We start from the raw sequence: 16,713 nt of genomic DNA, 5'->3' as shown, positions 1-16,713 counted from the left end.
GCTCCATGCAGGAGCTGGTGAATAAAAAGGAAGCACGGAGTCGAACATCAGCAGGACTAACAGCACTACAAACAAGGATGCTGCAGCTGCTCTACGCTGGCTGCACAGTGGTGATGGACACACACCTGGGCAACACGCGGCTACAGGTCTGCCTTAAGTGAAGAGGATCATAAAAAAAAGTTTAGTTCTTCTGCTACATGTCTGTGTTCTATTATCCTGCTGTAGGTCTGCAGGAAGTCTTTGGTTTTTGGTAAACAAGTTTTTACCTCTTTACATGTATTTTTACACCAAGTATTTCCAAAAATACTACCGGTGTGACAAACTGAGCCTGGCTCAGCTAAGATGAGTACGTGAATTATTAATCCTTATTAATATTATGATGTCATTTAGCAACCAAGGTCATACACACACCACTATGGAGCCAAAAGTACCACTAACGGTACATGTACCATAGTTTGAGAACCCCTAACTTTAAAAAATAGTGTAAATGTGAAATATGGAAAAACAAATTAATATCTCTCAGAAAAAAAATCTGGAAATATAAATTAGACAGTGAATAAAAGAAAAATTAAAAATACTCTATGTTTTCAAGTATACATTTACCTTTGGTGGGATGTCAATCACAGCTGCCTGCAATAAAAACAGTCACATGGCTGTCACAGACAGAGCCACTCCACCAATCAAGCCATTTTCACATGTCTTACAGTCTTATATAAGACATATGATATAAGATTCCAATCCGTGAGCTCAGCTCCTCCCTGAGCTGACATGAGGGACAAAACTAGTGTATGTTCAAATTAAAAGTTAGCTCAAACACAGCTAAATCCCCATAGCATCAGCAAATCAACAATAACATCATCAGTGCGTCACTAACCAGGTTATTGTAGCTGTGCAGGTCACTGGTAAAGGAGGAGTATACAGTTTCGTTTACTGTAATACCACAGGGCTGCAGTGGGATTACAGTTAACGAGAAAAATGCAAAAAAGCTAAAGGAGATTAACCTGCTGAAAAGTTTTATTTATGTTGTAAAATAATTTAATTTAATAACAATAACCCTTTTAAGTTAAATAAGACATTATGAACAGAATGATTTAATTTAATAACAATAACCCTTTTACGTTAAATAAGACATTATGGTCCATTGAATATGGAATAGATACAATAGGAAAAACATGTTTCTAAGGAATATTCACATTCAGCACACAATACTTTGTATAAAAAAGTGAAATTCAAAGATAAAAAAAAACACAACAGAAATTCATCTCAAAATCACACAGAACACTGGTTTGTTGTTGAGTAATTGTCCATGGATTTCCCACATCTTCTATTAGGAATACAATTCTTCAGGAGAACTGCAGAACCTTCTGGAGTGTCCTCCTGAGCGGCACCTTCTCCTCAGGTTTGCTGTCGGGGATCAAATCAGCGCTTCTCTCTGCACTCAGTTTAATATCCGGCCTGTTCTCCCTGACAGCACGCAGTCCAGCTTTAGTAATGTTCCTGCAGAAGTCCACCTTCACTTCCTTCACACTGTTTCCATGGACCAGCACGGCTTCCAGGCTGAAGTCAGTGATGCGGACGCAGTTCTCCAGGTGGAGGCGACGCAGCTTTTTGCAGCCTTGAAGCACGGAGGTCACATCCTGGTCGGTGATGTGTCCACATCCAGACAGGCTGATCTGCAGCAGGTTGGGGCATCTGTGGCACAGAGCAGCAGCGGTACATTCATGAGGGCAGGAGCAGGTTGACTCTCATGTGAATAAAGACCATAAAAAGAACCCTCGTGTGTTTACAACAAATGATCTTAATCATCTTAGTCACTGGATCTCATTTATATAAAAACGGACGTGTGCGGTTATTTACAGATAAACTCCCTCAAGTGTCTTGAATAGAATTAATCACCAGAGGGTAAACGTGTAATTAAATATAGTGTTTACTCTGAGTCATATGGACATGAAAATTTAACAACGTCAGAGATGGTAACATCGCAGTCTGTTTACTCAAAAACGTCAACCAATCTCTACACCAGGCTTGAGCAAACTTTTTGACTCGCGGGCTACAATTGTCCTAAGATTGAATGTCTGCTCTATACTCTGAAGAACAATCGTCTAGAAAAAAATAGTGGCCTGAGGCAAAATGTGCCAAAAATATATGAAATTGTCCTTTAAACTCTGTTTTTGTTGCATGTATGAAACATAGTGCCGTCTTAATGACTCTTTATGATTTAGTATCTGTGGTACAATTCTCTCATTCATCTACTGAATAGTCCTTTCAGAGCTAAGGGAGAGGAAGGGGTCGGGGAGGGGAGGTCTGCAGCAATTCACAGCAGTCAATGGGAATACGATGCAGGACAGTTTTCTCGTCCATCAAAAGGCCCCAGGTTTTCATATACATATTATAGATGTCATTCAAGACCACTGTGCAGTTAGGGATCGATTTTTTTTTTTTTAAATGCTTCACTTAATTTCACAATATCAGCTAATTGCTTGGTGATTCACTTAAATGTAAATAGTTTTATATGTAAACTTATGTAGCTGTGAAAACTGTATGTCTTTTCTGCACGCTGTAGGAAATATACAATGACATGCTGAACTGATGGCAGTCAGATGTCATTCATATCCGCTGGTGCAGATTATATAAACACTTATGTAATCTCTCCCAATAACCTCCTGTGAGAGCCGACCTATTCTTGTTTCCTGCAAATGCAGATCTAGAAGCTTCTGTCACACCCACCTGTGACTGATCGTGATTATGATTATGGTAATAATTACCTAACATATGTCTAAACTTATTTTTGTATTAGTATTAGTTTTTACGATATTAGTTTTTACGATTTTTATGATCTTGCAGGAGCAACTGTAATATTAACTGTTTCCTTTTGGGAATATTATTCAAATGTTTTTATTTGGTCATAAAACCAGTAGGTGGAGGTAATTCAGCTTAAATAATTTAGAGCGACTGTAAATGACCTAAAAACAAGAAAAGAAGAAGGCCATAAAGAAGATCTTACTGATGATATAACTTTTTTTTGTGGTAAGTTTCTTTATTTTAACACGTATAGTGTTTAATCAATGATTTTCATTTCATTTATTTCGAGGAAAGCTTTAACAATTTGAACACTCATGTTGCAGGTGTACATTATTTAAAAACAGTGGTGCTCTGTTCTATATTTAGCCGTCCATCTGTTGGGTCACCAGAGGTGTCACCATCCACAAATGTGCCATTTATTATTAAGAGGGAAAAACAGTACATTTATAGTGGCACCTATGTGAAACGAAGGAGATGTGAACAAAGTAAATCGTGCAAAAATAAAGACTAAAAATGATAGAGAGAGTGACGACACGGGGGCGGTGAGGGGGCGGGGGAGACGACGCTGTGGCATTTAGAGATTCAGTTACTTTCTAATAAGAGCAGCTTGTGTGACAGGCAGGGAGAGGAGGTGAACATGATAGCTATAAAAACTCCGTCAACCTTTGTTATATAATCCTCTCTCTCTTTCTCTCGCCCTCTCATGGCACCTACGCTTATGAATTTGTGTGGCGTGTGCACGTGTGACAGTACTGTATGTGTCTTTGTTTTGTTCCAGTATAGCTATACTAGGGGCAGGGGGGATATTTTTTTTTTTTTTTTTTTATTGTTGCGTTGACTTCTGGTCCTTGTTGGGATATTTCACAGGTCCTGAATGATTGACGGGGTATTTTAAGGTCTAAGAAATAGTTTGGAGTAAGGATCAGAATTAGTACCATGTTGGTTAGGCACATTCGTATTAGTGTTAGGTGTTTGTAAGAGTAAAAAAGTTAAGGTGTGTATTTTCTTTGTGTATTTTGCCTGCTTTTCTGTCTCACAAGAAGGGTTTTTTTTACAATGTAAATGATGATTGGTGATAATTTAGATCATTTTATTCAGATTTACTGTATGTATATTCAAGTTTTAAAACTAATATTTGAGCTAACTTGACTTCTTTGGGGACTTATTCTAGATAGTTTTTATTTGGGTGTTTTTTTTTTGTATGTAAGAAACTACTTCTTGTACCACTATACTTAAACTACTATTGGACTGCTCATCCTATTACTAATATATTTTCTTATTTTGGGCCAATTCTTAAATAACATTAGTGAGGTTGGGTATTTCATTTCTTTATGTTGAAACGTTAAGTCATGTATTTGCCTATTAAAGCCTTGGCTTCAAAATAACAATAACAATAATAAATGGACATTTTATCTTGTCTATCTTCTCATTCTCAGGTATGTTAGCATTCAGGATTTCTGTTTAATTAAAAAATGTTAGCTCTTTTAACCTTTAGCTTAATTATTCTATGCTAATTTAGTTCTATTTTTTATATTTGGTCTTCTTTCAGCATTTCTACAATGACATTTATTCACAGTGTAAGAGAAAACATTTTGTCTTTTTTGCTGTCCTTAGATGTATTTATATTGTTTGTACTACAAGTTTTTGATGTATTTTTGTAGTTGTTGCTTCTGTATTGGCTCACATCTGCATACTGTATGGTCTGATCTAAACCCAGAAAAACCACACCTATTACTAACGTTATTATCTCCCGAACAGTCAGTTTGCTGTACTTGTGGTTACTTTATCTGATTAAATTATCCCTTGGACTGGTAGAGTGAGTTAAACATATATTTACCATTTTCTGCTTTGGTTTTTAAAAATGGACGACTTTTTCTCTAACATGTTAACAAGGACTTGGAATTCTTCACTCTCTCCCTTCAGCTGTGGATTTATTCAAAAGCAGCTGTCAGCTGAAACTTTAGTGCATATATATTTACAAGATTTGATGGCACTCATCTCACAAGGGAACGCGGCAATTATTATTATTCGTTTCACAGCAAAACCACTCAAAACTGTTTGAGCCTGTGGCGCAGTAGCCCTCACTAGTCCACGGCACGATCTGCATGTTCATGAAAGCGATGAATAATTCGAATTGCGCGACCTCTAGATCTTTAAATGGAGGGAGAGTTTTGATCATTGATTTACTGTAGGCATCTGACAGGAGGGGAACATTACACTGGAAATGGTGCTATAAAAACACACAGTATTTCATAGTCAGATAAAAAATAACAACTTCAGACACAGGCTTGGCGTCAGAGATTTTGTGGCTGCTTATCAAGACAGAGGCAGGCGGAGACAGACGCACATGTTCATTCCCTCAACCGCAACAAAGAGCCAATTGAAGGCTCCACCTGCTTGTGTAAATCTGCAGTCTGCAGCTGACTGGAGGAGGGTGTGCAGCCCAGTCACTCGCCCCTTCTCTGTGTTCCCTCCCACTTTGTCACGTGCACTTGTTTTTTTTTCTCCCCCTTCACTCTTTGGAGTATTTGAGAATTATCAGTATGCACTAAGTGTTTCTTTGAGCCTGTTTAGAGTCAGCCAAAATAGGTGGTTCTGGTTTTGACTGGTCGTCAAGTCCAAGTCAAACAAGGTCACACACTGTACATTTGAATTAGAGTGCCTTTGTCAGTTGTCGTCCCAACCCAGCAGGTGTCGTCAGGGATTTCTCCTGACTGACTACTGTGGCGGTAGAGTATGCAGAGATTTTCTTAAACAATATTCTATAGATTTTTTGTTATATTTAAATCCTTTCCTACGAATGGTTTACAAAGTTGATGTATTCAAACAGATTTAGCAGATGGCAGTAATACAACAAGAGGCATTTTTCTATTTAGGAATTATTGTGTTTTCTGAAGTGGGGGCATCAACAATAGTCCTATTGTGAAAAACAATAGAGTAGGCCAAATATTTTACCAGTTTTTTAACCTCCCTCATACTCATGAATAAGTACTTTTAATCTACATTTATACTATATCCTGCATATGAGGCTGTGGGGGAAAGGCCAATACAGTATGCTTTTTGTTTACAAACACCAAAGCCAACATTCCTGAATAGTCAACTTTCAAAGAAACCTCTCGTTGCCTTTTTTAGTACTCGTTCCTACATACAGTACTACTGTACCAGCCACGTACACGCGGCAAAAGGCCAACAAAGCTACACTTTGGTGGTCTATCAACTCCACCTGAACATCATCTGAAAGGCATAACCACAGTAACGCATAGTAAACAGCATTAGCCTCGTGTCCCGCAGATGTGTCGTTAATTCTGTTTCTGAAGCAGCTCCAGCTCCGCCATCTGTTTAGAATGATTTTATTGCCAGCTGCTTATGTAAACTTTCAACAGGCCATGTGTATTTTTACAAACACACTGCAGTCTATCTGCCCTCATGTGATGTTCTCAGAAGCAGAGACGCTGCATGTGAGCCATGTGCAGCTCTACAGCTCTTTGCATCTACTTTCTTAATATTTGAAGGGAGAAAATCTACTCTGATGGTGTTTTTCTGAAAACTACATTCATGACTGATAGGTAGCCAGTATGAGCAGATTGCAGTGCAGAAATGTCACTGACACTGACTTACAGTATGTGTGACAGTCAACAGCTTGTTGTCTTTTCAGCTTGTTGCTAACAAGAACAACATAATGTCACTGTTCTCTGCTACAGTACAGAGTTCAGAACATTTTGCAGCATTGCAGGAAGCAGGAGCAAAGTGGTCATTTATTGTTTTTTGTGGTGTAAAGGTAAAATATATTCAAATTGCTTCCTTCCTGTAATTGGCTAAAATTTTGCAATAGGACTATAGTGTTTGAATTTTTTTTTTTACACTGCACTAGTGACTTTGTTTAAAAGGTTATGACCTACGTGGCTCTTGTTGAATGTTATTTAGTGGTAAAATGACAAAATGCCTCCTTTGGTGATGAAGGTTGCCAACGCCTGTTATAGATTAGTGATGTCAGCAGTGATGTCTTCTCTCTCTCCCTTCAGCGATCCCTCTGTGCCATGTTCAATTCATTGAAAATTCACTGTCGTCTTCATAAATTACATAACGAACTGGGAAGGGCCTCACACAGACACTCACATGTGGCAGACGCGGCCCAGGAAGGTGCTGACGAGGCGCTCATGTTTGCTGCAGATGTCCTTCTGAAACGAGGTCTTCAGCCAATCCTCGATGTTGCACACTTGCAAGACCCGACTGGAATACCAGCAAATAGTCAAGTAACGCAGCGAGGGTCCCAGAACGTAGTTTTCCCTCTTCAGCTGACACGGGGAGCTGAAGTGTAGTAGATCCCAAAGGCACGGGTCCAAGAAGATCCTATGCATCTGCTGACAGGTCAGGGACAAAGTCCTGCGACTGTCCTTGTCCAGAAAGGAGAAAAGGTGGAGGAGGCACTCATGGTTGAGTTGGGTGATATGCATGGTGAGCAGTGCAGAACACAGAGTGGGGGCCTGAGGCGTAGATAGGACTGCTGGTAGACAGCAACAATGAGCCTGCAGCCGGTATTGTGTGGCCTAGATACATGATGCCTTCTCAGGCACACGCTGGAGGCCTGCACATATAAGGCCGTATAGAGTGGAGGCTATTTTGGGAAGACAACTGTTGCTACGGTCAAAGATGGTAGTGTTTATGCCTTATGCTCCCTTTCCATCTGTCATAGCTCTCAACAGGCTGCCAGATGTTTACACAATCCAGGTCTCATTTACAAACACACACACACTGAATGCAATGAAATACGACACCAGTGTAAAAGCGACACTGTGTAACGCAATGGCACTGCAAATGCAGTAAATACTCTCCTCATTAATGAATGCATCTCTTCATTCAGCTCCAGTTCCTCAAGTGCACATTTTATTTTATTTATCCTAATCTTATAATAAAATGTTAGAATAAACAGAATAAACTGTAATTCTCCACAGTATCACTTCTTCACAGTATATGTAAATATCCATAGTTATCAAAGTTAAGTTTGAAAAATATTAAAAAGAAAATATAAAATGCAGTATGTTCTACAATTTACCGCACAGCTGAGCGCATGTAACATCATCATCTCCCCTGTGGGTGGTGCCATAAACACATTTGAAAAGGGCTGTTCCTCAAGTTCAGTGCCCAGGTTAATGAGAATAATCTTCAAAGTCATACAAATATTTTTCAACAAAACGAGTTACACACTGATAGTTGTGTCTCTGCTGCCATTTTTAGGGATTTGTTAACAGGACAGTTTTGCATAAAACAACACTAAATCTATTAAGTTTGACTATAAAATCGGGTACGTAAACCACTTGTGCAAGAGTCATATTAACATTCGCATTATATCAGCCTTTAGTCATATATTAGGAGTTTATTGGCTTTCATTTTTATAGTATTTAAGTTGAGCTATTGTGTGTATTCAGGATGTGAGGTTGACAGACTATGACAGGCCTCGTGAACATAAAGCAGCAGCACATTGTGACTTTGTTTATTAACTGAATAAGAGACAACATACCAAGATAGATGCTACATTACCGGTGATGTCCTGCTCCCCTCTTTTCATCGGCAACTGGCAGGACACCAGGAAATGATGCGGTTAGGAGTCTGATTACATCCTGTACTCTCCCTAATGGTGTCATGATGTCCTTCACCACATCCCTGTTTTGAACACTTACAATATAAGCTCATCATTGAGTTTAAGGGGAATACATATGAAAATAAAATATACTTCTGTCAGTAATGGAAAAAAATAGCAAGAGCACAGCCACAGGTGAACTTGATACAAAATACACACAGAGAAAAGCTTGTTCCTGCCTGAGTGTGAAAGCTGACTGGTTGGCACGTGTCCTGAAGAGAGCTCTCACATAAGAGTGTCTGAAGTGAACTGTGTGGGTGGATTTATATTCACAAAAGGAAAGAGAAGGTCTCTCAACCGTCACTGAATGTTAACGCATCAAAAGACGTCTTTTCTGAGAATTAATTACTTAGGAGTGGATTAAAAATACAAGTGTGAGACAAATAGTCCTCAGACAATTAAATAAAAGATGTATTCATCAATATAATAATTCTGGAGGACGTCTTTCTCACAGGCACAATCTGCTACTTTGCCTCATCAAAAGACTGAAACAGAAGTTATTTTTGTTTTTCAAATGTTCTTTCAGTTCCAGGGGAAAATAAACAGACAGAGCTGAATCAACACCTGTCGCAAAGCTTTGGTAATTATAACTGGTCTCCACAAGAGTTTGTAAAAATAAGAGCACAGCTCTGTTTTCTAAATAAAATGTAACACAGCTTAACAGCTACTTCTACAAATTACAACAGTGTTTTGAGAAATATATGACTGCAGCATTTAGGGACAGTTGTCAAAAGAAATGAAGAGAAGTATGATGCATTTACTTGCATTTGTGTCGGTAAACGTCATCAACGGCGCCAGGTGGTTGATCTCCTACAGGAAAATGATTATAACAAGTATTAATGACATGATAATATTAATGCTCTGTTTTATTTGCCTATCTCTGTCCTCAGGTAATCCTTAATATAAAGCCTAGGATCCTAGGATGATCTGAAAAAGAAAGAATTGTTTCATTAAAGAAATATTTACATCTACTTATATATATTTTAGCAGCATATGTATGCACATATAAATTGTGCGTGTATGTGTATACATATAAAACATACACACATGCTGTATATATATTCACATATATATGTAAATACATATATTCTATATACACATAGCTACATATCGTGTATATATATATATATATATATACGTAGACATATACTGTACATGTGTACACACCTATATAAATATATTATTATACAGAGAAGCACCTCAGACCCACACAGACACAGGACTCAACACCATTGGTTTTCAGGGCTTTGCTTTAATCTAATCTACATGACATGGAGAAGTACTACCTCTGTTTAAAAATACTTTACAACATTGATAAAACCAAAAGCTTAATATTATACTTAAAATCAAGCAGCACATTATAAATGATACTGGTCAAGCAGGTCATTAGAAAAACAAATTGGTTGCACAAGTGTTAAACATTAAGAAAAGTGATGATTATTATCCAGCACTGTGACAGGTTGGGCTGAGGTGAAGACCAGACTGGAGCTGGTCCCTAAGGCAGTGACGTCTGACAGAATCAGTACGCAACCGTCTGCGGGGCTTGACTGGCTTCTTCTGAGGTCTCGATATCAGCTGCGTCCTCCACAGGAGCTACATCAGCTTCATCCAGCAGTGCCACGTCTGTGCCCACGCTTGCCACCCTGGCATTATCTGAGGTCACATGTGGAGAGGCTGCTGCATCCATTAAAGCACTGTGTGTCAATAAATCTGCTGCATCTGTTTCCTGAGGAGCTGCTTCTGCAGAGACACTGTCCATGGCCTCCTTGTCTGAATGAGGTTTGCTTGTTCTGTCCGAGGACACCTGGTCAGTGCTCTCCACGTAGAAGAGAATGTAGGCCTTGGCCTTCTTCACTGTGTCCTCACTGACCAGAGTCACTGTGCTGTCATTGAAATGGTACCAGCGGCCCTCATGGCTGCCATATGCTGTGTAATGACCTGATCCAACCCTGTGAATGGAGACAAATGTGAGCTTCTGCTCTGTGGCTTCAAGAAAAAAAAAAAAGACTTCCGTTTCTGCTGCTGTGAAACGTGAGGTCGTTTAACATTGCAGCGGTGCAATGTCGCCACTCAGAGGCAATATGAAGATGGACAGATGTTATCTCTCAGTCTCTCTCAAGTATTTGGCTGTAGGACCTTCAGCAATCTACAGAACCTTTCAATAAGAACAGGAATAAACTACTGTTTTTATTTTGTTTTTTAAACTTTACATACTATATATGTATATAGCACAAAAGAATATTATACCATTTAAATTGTGGTACAGAAGGTCTCATTTTTTTGCCTTCCTCAAACTGTTTTTGTTTAAAGAAAACTCATAATAAACTTAGCACAATGAAAGAGCAAAATAATTTAAATACCTCTACTATGAACAAGTAACTAAGACTCAAAACTAAAAACCCCCGTGGACTGCAATCATGTACCACCAGATGCCTGCATACCCCTGGTTGGTAATCCTGAACACAGTCCTGGAGAAGCAGAACATTTACTCACCCAGAGCCGTGGTGCACAACCACAGCCACCAGGTCATACAGACAACTTCCTGGTAATGAATTCTCGGGCTGTAAACAATAGCACAGGACAGGAATGAACAACAGAAAATAAATAAATACATTAGGTCATTATAATAAAAAAAGTTAAAACTTTTAAACTACTACTGGAACTCATACAGTATTAGAATCCATCTTTTAATTCTGCTCAAAAGCACAATTTGTTTCCTTCACCTGCTGCTTATTACTGCCCCCTGCAGGTTCCATAACCTTTAAAACTATTACATATTAATTTCTAACCTTTCATCAACAGATGGATTAAAAGCATTCTTGGTGGTCCTGATTTAGATAAAAAAAAAACAAAACAAACAAAACGACATCTTTGTGGTGTTTTTTTTTAACCGACTTTCACTGATGGACACTGAACCTCAACTTTTTTTTACATGAATTCAAGTCCTAAGTCAAACTGTTACATTTTAACAACCAATGATTTGCATCAACTCTGTCTTGAGTTCACCTCCAGAAGGTAACCTCTCATGTCCAGACCCCTGAGAGGAAAATCCACATACGTATCAACCTTGTTCCTCAAAAACGCTGTCCAGTGGAACCTTTTCAGATGAAGACACAAGACCTGAAATATTAAAAAAAAAAAAAAAAAAAAAATCCACAGACTCATTACTTATGACTCCTCTTATGCATTTCCCCGTGATCAACTTTTATAGCCATCTACCTTTGGCAGCTTCTGAATCCAGAACTTCTTGGTGGACTTCTGTCGCTTTTTGCACTTATGACAATAGTACAGCTCTGTTTCATCAAGTTCTTCCAGGTCGGTGAAGCTACGCAAACAGTCTTTAAATAAAGGAAAAGACATTAAACATTAATCAAGTTTTTCTCAGCTGGTGCGTGTGTTTACTGGGAGGTGGTAAATTACCACGCAATGTACAAGTCGGCCCTGGTTCCTGGTCTTTACTCCTCTTTTGTCTGAACTGACTTGGAATGTCTAAGGAAAGATCTACAGGAGATGAAATACGGAGGTTAAGACACAGTAACCATCTTCTACAGTACGTGGTTATTTCCCAACAAACGCCATCTTACCCAGAAATGGATCATACTTCCGAGATTCTGTCCCACATATCAGGCAGTTGACTTCATTCTGAAGAATTCCTCCAAAAACAGATGTGACGACACTACCTGGTCCATTTCTGGAATCATTTAAAAAAAACAAACAATCATTAGCAGCTTCAACCATGGCTGTGCACAAGTCTAAACCTAAAGAAAACACCTTTGTTTTTTGAGTAATTTCTTACTAATAGCAACGTACATGAAAAGAAAGTAACTGTCAGATGTTTTTTCAGCACTTTCAGCAACACAAGTAGCATTTTAAAATTACAGTATATTGGTAATGTTTATACATCCTCCCATGAATTAAAAAACATTAACTGGAAATAAATAAAGTGCACGGTAAAGACGACTTGCATGCTGCATTTGTCCTTGGTTGTGGAGAGTCTGACATCGTCCTGAGGTGAAGCTGGGATTGAAGCACCGTTACAGCTGTACTGGAGCTCTCTGTGGAGATAGTCCAACAGGTAACGCATGAACTCATGGGCGTCCTGCTGCTGATAGCCACTGGATACACACACACACACACACACACACAGAAATGCAGCCTTAAATCACACTTCTACAACAGTCCATGTCACTGTGTCTCCATCTTTGGTGCATCTTCACCTTGGCTATAACACAAGACCACATCTGAGCACACAACAGAGTAACAAAGCTTATTAATAATAATATTTTTTTTACATAAGGTTAGGTCTGTATAATGTTGGCGCACCTGAAACTCGGCATGATTTTCCATATGGTGTAAAAAAGAGAGTCTGGACTGAAGGCGGTCTGGGTGCCTTGCCACAGGGAGCAGAGAGTTTTCCTGAACTCCTCCACTAAAGACCTGTTAAATATGACACCACACTGCATTTACTTTTATTAAACAGAAATAATCAATGACAAAGCTTTATAATTGAAACACAAAGATTACGAAAAATATTTGTATCATCCGTGATCACTTAAAATGACAAATATCATAGTTTATACACATGCTAAGAGTAATGTCATCATGCCAGGAACTAAGCGCATGAATCATCACTCCTTCAGAAGAGGACCTTACACACTGCTGTCCCCCTGGCTGCGGGTGTGGTACATCCTCCTTCCTGCCGTCTTACCACTGCGCAGAGCCACTGCAGGCAATTCCTTAAAGTAACAGCTGAACTGTTCAATGTTGCTGTCAGAGAAACAAAAATGAGAACATTAGAGGCTGCCCTTTATTTCTGCTCTGACTGAAATAGTTGCTACAGTGCAAGATAAGAAGTCAAATTTGTTCTGGATAAAGAAAAATAAGAAGAAAAAAAAGAATAGAAAAAGAAAACAATGGCTGAATTATACAACAGCAAATAAAATATTTAAAAAAAAAATCAGTATTTAGAAAGAGTAACAAACTTTTTAAAAATAAGATAGAATACATTAAAAAACAACATACTTATTAGTACAAAATATTGAGGTGAAACTGTAAAGAATATTTAAAAATTAACATAAATGTAAAAAATGCAAAAAAATAAACATCAGTGCATAACATTAACATTAAACAGGTGTGTTTAAAAAAACAGACCAATATTAAAAACTCTTTTTTTGTAATTTGTTCAGAATAAGGCCTGGAGTTACAGAAAAACTGCTGGAAATCCTGGGAAAAGAGTGAGCCACGCAGAAAATCTTTTCACCACCTACACACCTCTCAGCAGAGCACTCACCTGAGGGACTGGAGGATGGCGTTCATGAAGCATGTGTTGCCTAAGTTACGCAGACCTGTAGCACCTGACGCTGCCCCTTCCTGACAGAGAAAACGACATAGGTTTACTCTTTACAGTGTACAGAGGGAGTGTATTCGAAAAGAGCAGAGTTTATTTATTTATTTATTTTTACACATGTATGAACATGAAATCACTTACAGTGTCTTTTAACAATTTGCTGTCTGAACATAGTCCTTCCTGGAGTTTTCTTTTCCTCTGTCTATCTCCCATCAACGCTGAGCTGTAAAAAAACATTCCACATTAAAATAAATGTAATATCAAACATCATTCTAATGAGGTCCAAGTCAGGTTCTTACATTAAATACTGTTGAACAAAAGTAAAAATGCAATTTCTTAGAATAAAGAAAGCCAATGGCTCAGGTAAAGAATAATTACAACAAACAAAGAAAACAGACAGCATTTGACAGTCTTTACAACAGTTCACAGTTGACCACTACTCTCTAGGTCTCAACTGTTGTTCTAATGTTGTAATGTTTCATGATGACTAAGAAAACTGCATCACCAATAAAACTGTTGTAGAAACATTTACTTACTTTTCCAACGTCTGTAGCTGTTCCCTGACTTTCTGCACCTGCCCGACTTTGGTGTCATTGACGACAAATTCATCGCATCTGTAACTATAAAAATCCACATTAGACAAGACTCAAAGGTAAAAAATATAATCAATATAGCTTTGAAAGTGATCGTTTCATTTTCAAGGTCTTTTCAAAATGACCAGCTGTCAACAGGCTGGCATTCAGCTGTCACAGGGAGGAAGATGTCTAAGAGAGGAAGTGCACTCACCAAAACACGCTAAAGTTGCTGCAGTCCATGCAGACAGCGTGGGATGATCTTTCTTTCTCCTGTTTCTCACCCTTCTTCTGACTGTTGCCATGGACTTGACTCTCTTCAAAGTGCTTCTTTGCATGCCCATTCACATATCTGCAACAAGAGGTGGCTGGGTTCTTATTTTTAGCATAAACACCTAAAGGTTGTGAGGCAGCAAATGCACAAAAAAAATAATGAACAAAAACATATCCTTTCTGTGCCCATCAGGTTTTTAGAAATCTTCTACTTAATAAAGAAAAATGAAAAGAAAAATGTTATATACACATATATATTTATAAATTTTATTAAAGTTTTATTAATGTTAAAATGCTGTGTAAGATTTCCCCCTCTGGGGAAAGAAACAGACCCTCAGCTATTGGCTTGAGCAGGTCATCAATTATTACTCAGTTACTAAATTTAACCACAAACTTTAAAAATGTATTATTCAGCTTGATTAAAATTTAATCTGGTTAAATAACTATTATTTAAATATTTTACGAGTTTTCTTTGAACCTTTAAACCATAGATGTTAGTCACAAAGCAGAAAATGGGAATACAAAGAGAAATTATTTAATTACAAATCCTAGAAATTGAGCTGAAAGCAAGTAATTTATTTTTGAATTATTTGTGATTATTTTACACAACAATTTATTTAGAGTTGACTTCAGTCAGAATTTGAAAATGGAGTCTACTCTAAACTCTTCACACTTGTGCGCAGTTCAGCCCTGTAAACTATTTGACCTCTGTGTTCTGTCTGGACTCTAATGTGGTCAGACAGGTAGGTGGGGACGTGAGACAGATGATGAAGATGAGAAACTCAGCAAATACACGTAGGCCACAGAGGTCAAACACAGATTTTTTAAATGGGAGCAAACTTTAACTAGCAGAATTCTAGCTAAAACCTTCCAGATGCAATTCTCTTGGATCTTGTGCTGCTAACGTTAGCATACAAAAAGATACATGGATTCAGACTTGACCATTCAAATTCATGTTTCAAGGACATCGTATATCAGACACATGAGAGTTAGGACCACAGTGAATTAACGATGTCAAAACTGAGTCACTTTAGGTAAAAAAAACAAACAAACATATGTTTTGCAAATAGTGTTTAATTTGAACACACTGAGCAAAATAAAGTTCTGTTTAAGTCTGGTTCCCGTGTGTTTGCTGATACGCACCTTCCACAATGGACCATCATACAGGACAGGCAAATCCACGGACTCTTATTAGACCGACAAACTGAAAACAAAAGATACATGATTAATTCACGACGCCACACAACACGCTGCAGTGCTTTTGAATGTGCCATTAAATATTTCATAGATATTCACTTGACTGATGCAAAGTTGACTCTTGAACAGCCAGACAAGAAATTATATAAAACCTGTATAAACCCTATAGCTGCCACTTCAAGGTCTGGGACACAGGCTCAACTTGAACGGTGTGGTATTAAAAGAAAAATCGAACAGTGTAAACATTGTAGTACTTACCATTGCAGCACCAAGAGGACGGAGCACCGTTAGGAAACACGGGCGAATCAGCAGCACAGCTCAGGCTGGAGTTCAGGTGAGGGCACTCCATCAGTCACGGCAGAGAATGACTCAGCCGACCTTTTTCAACACGACTGCACGCACACGCCAGCCAATATTAATTAAAGTGTGTTTATTTACCTAACGCAGCCAGCTAATGTTAGCTGATCAAGAACTCCTCACCGAAGATACACGTTTTCCTGTCTGTGCTAACGCCGACACACTGCCGTGTCACTGTTCGCTCAAACCATAAAAACAAAGTGTACAGAGAAAAGGCGATGACACGTTTTAGTCTAACGTGTTGCAAAATGACACAGTGACTTTGTCTATGGTGTAAATTGTCACAGTACACCGCTGCCGTGCGTAAAAAAACAAATGGAAAAACTAGCGGATATGACGTGACGTCTGCCGGCTCGGCCCATTGCCAAATAGATGGGAGAAAATATATTGCAGAGAACTATTTCCGCTTTCTCTTGAACGCCACCAGGCGCTGCTCGTGGCCTTTGGTTTCAGTTCACGACCATTTAAAAAATACCAACTTAGTGCCAATAGTTCCATAAATACAATTACAAATACAAATAATTCGT

At 38.5% G+C, this 16,713-nt stretch overlaps 2 protein-coding genes across 2 annotated transcripts; both read right to left on the bottom strand.

The window, feature by feature from the left end:
- Positions 1-1,117: 1,117 nt before the first annotated feature.
- Positions 1,118-7,568, bottom strand: fbxl22 (F-box and leucine-rich repeat protein 22). The gene is given in 3 exon segments (XM_008311708.3): positions 1,118-1,692; positions 6,919-7,275; positions 7,277-7,568. Coding segments are annotated over 3 exon segments (789 nt in total). The 5' UTR covers positions 7,360-7,568; the 3' UTR covers positions 1,118-1,343.
- A 2,104-nt stretch (positions 7,569-9,672) lies between these two features.
- usp3 (ubiquitin specific peptidase 3) lies at positions 9,673-16,541 on the bottom strand. Its single transcript, XM_008311707.3, has 15 exons — positions 16,088-16,541; positions 15,776-15,836; positions 14,574-14,711; positions 14,324-14,407; positions 13,929-14,010; positions 13,731-13,810; positions 13,094-13,207; positions 12,764-12,877; positions 12,406-12,555; positions 12,025-12,131; positions 11,861-11,941; positions 11,660-11,778; positions 11,447-11,560; positions 10,934-11,001; positions 9,673-10,389 (listed from the first exon to the last, which is right to left on the bottom strand). Exons 1-15 carry the CDS (start codon positions 16,176-16,178, stop codon positions 9,960-9,962), a joined length of 1,833 nt encoding a protein of 610 aa, XP_008309929.1. The 5' UTR covers positions 16,179-16,541; the 3' UTR covers positions 9,673-9,959.
- Positions 16,542-16,713: the final 172 nt, after the last annotated feature.

This window comes from Cynoglossus semilaevis, chromosome 6 (genome assembly GCF_000523025.1).
Source record: "Cynoglossus semilaevis isolate Cse_v1.0 chromosome 6, Cse_v1.0, whole genome shotgun sequence".
NCBI classification, from domain to species: domain Eukaryota; kingdom Metazoa; phylum Chordata; class Actinopteri; order Pleuronectiformes; family Cynoglossidae; genus Cynoglossus; species Cynoglossus semilaevis.
The sequence above is the reverse complement of the archived record's forward strand: the minus strand, read 5'-3'. Positions and strand labels throughout refer to the sequence as shown.

Bases quoted from the DNA above. Each gene is read 5' to 3' on its own strand.
- usp3 (XM_008311707.3), bottom strand. From the start codon at position 16,178: ATGGAGTGCCCTCACCTGAACTCCAGCCTGAGCTGTGCTGCTGATTCG. The intron at 13,208-13,730 runs GTGAGTGCTCTG...TTTCTCTGACAG, and splicing joins GCCATCCTCCAGTCCCTCAG to CAACATTGAACAGTTCAGCT. The intron at 11,779-11,860 runs GTAATTTACCAC...CTTTATTTAAAG, and splicing joins GCCGACTTGTACATTGCGTG to ACTGTTTGCGTAGCTTCACC.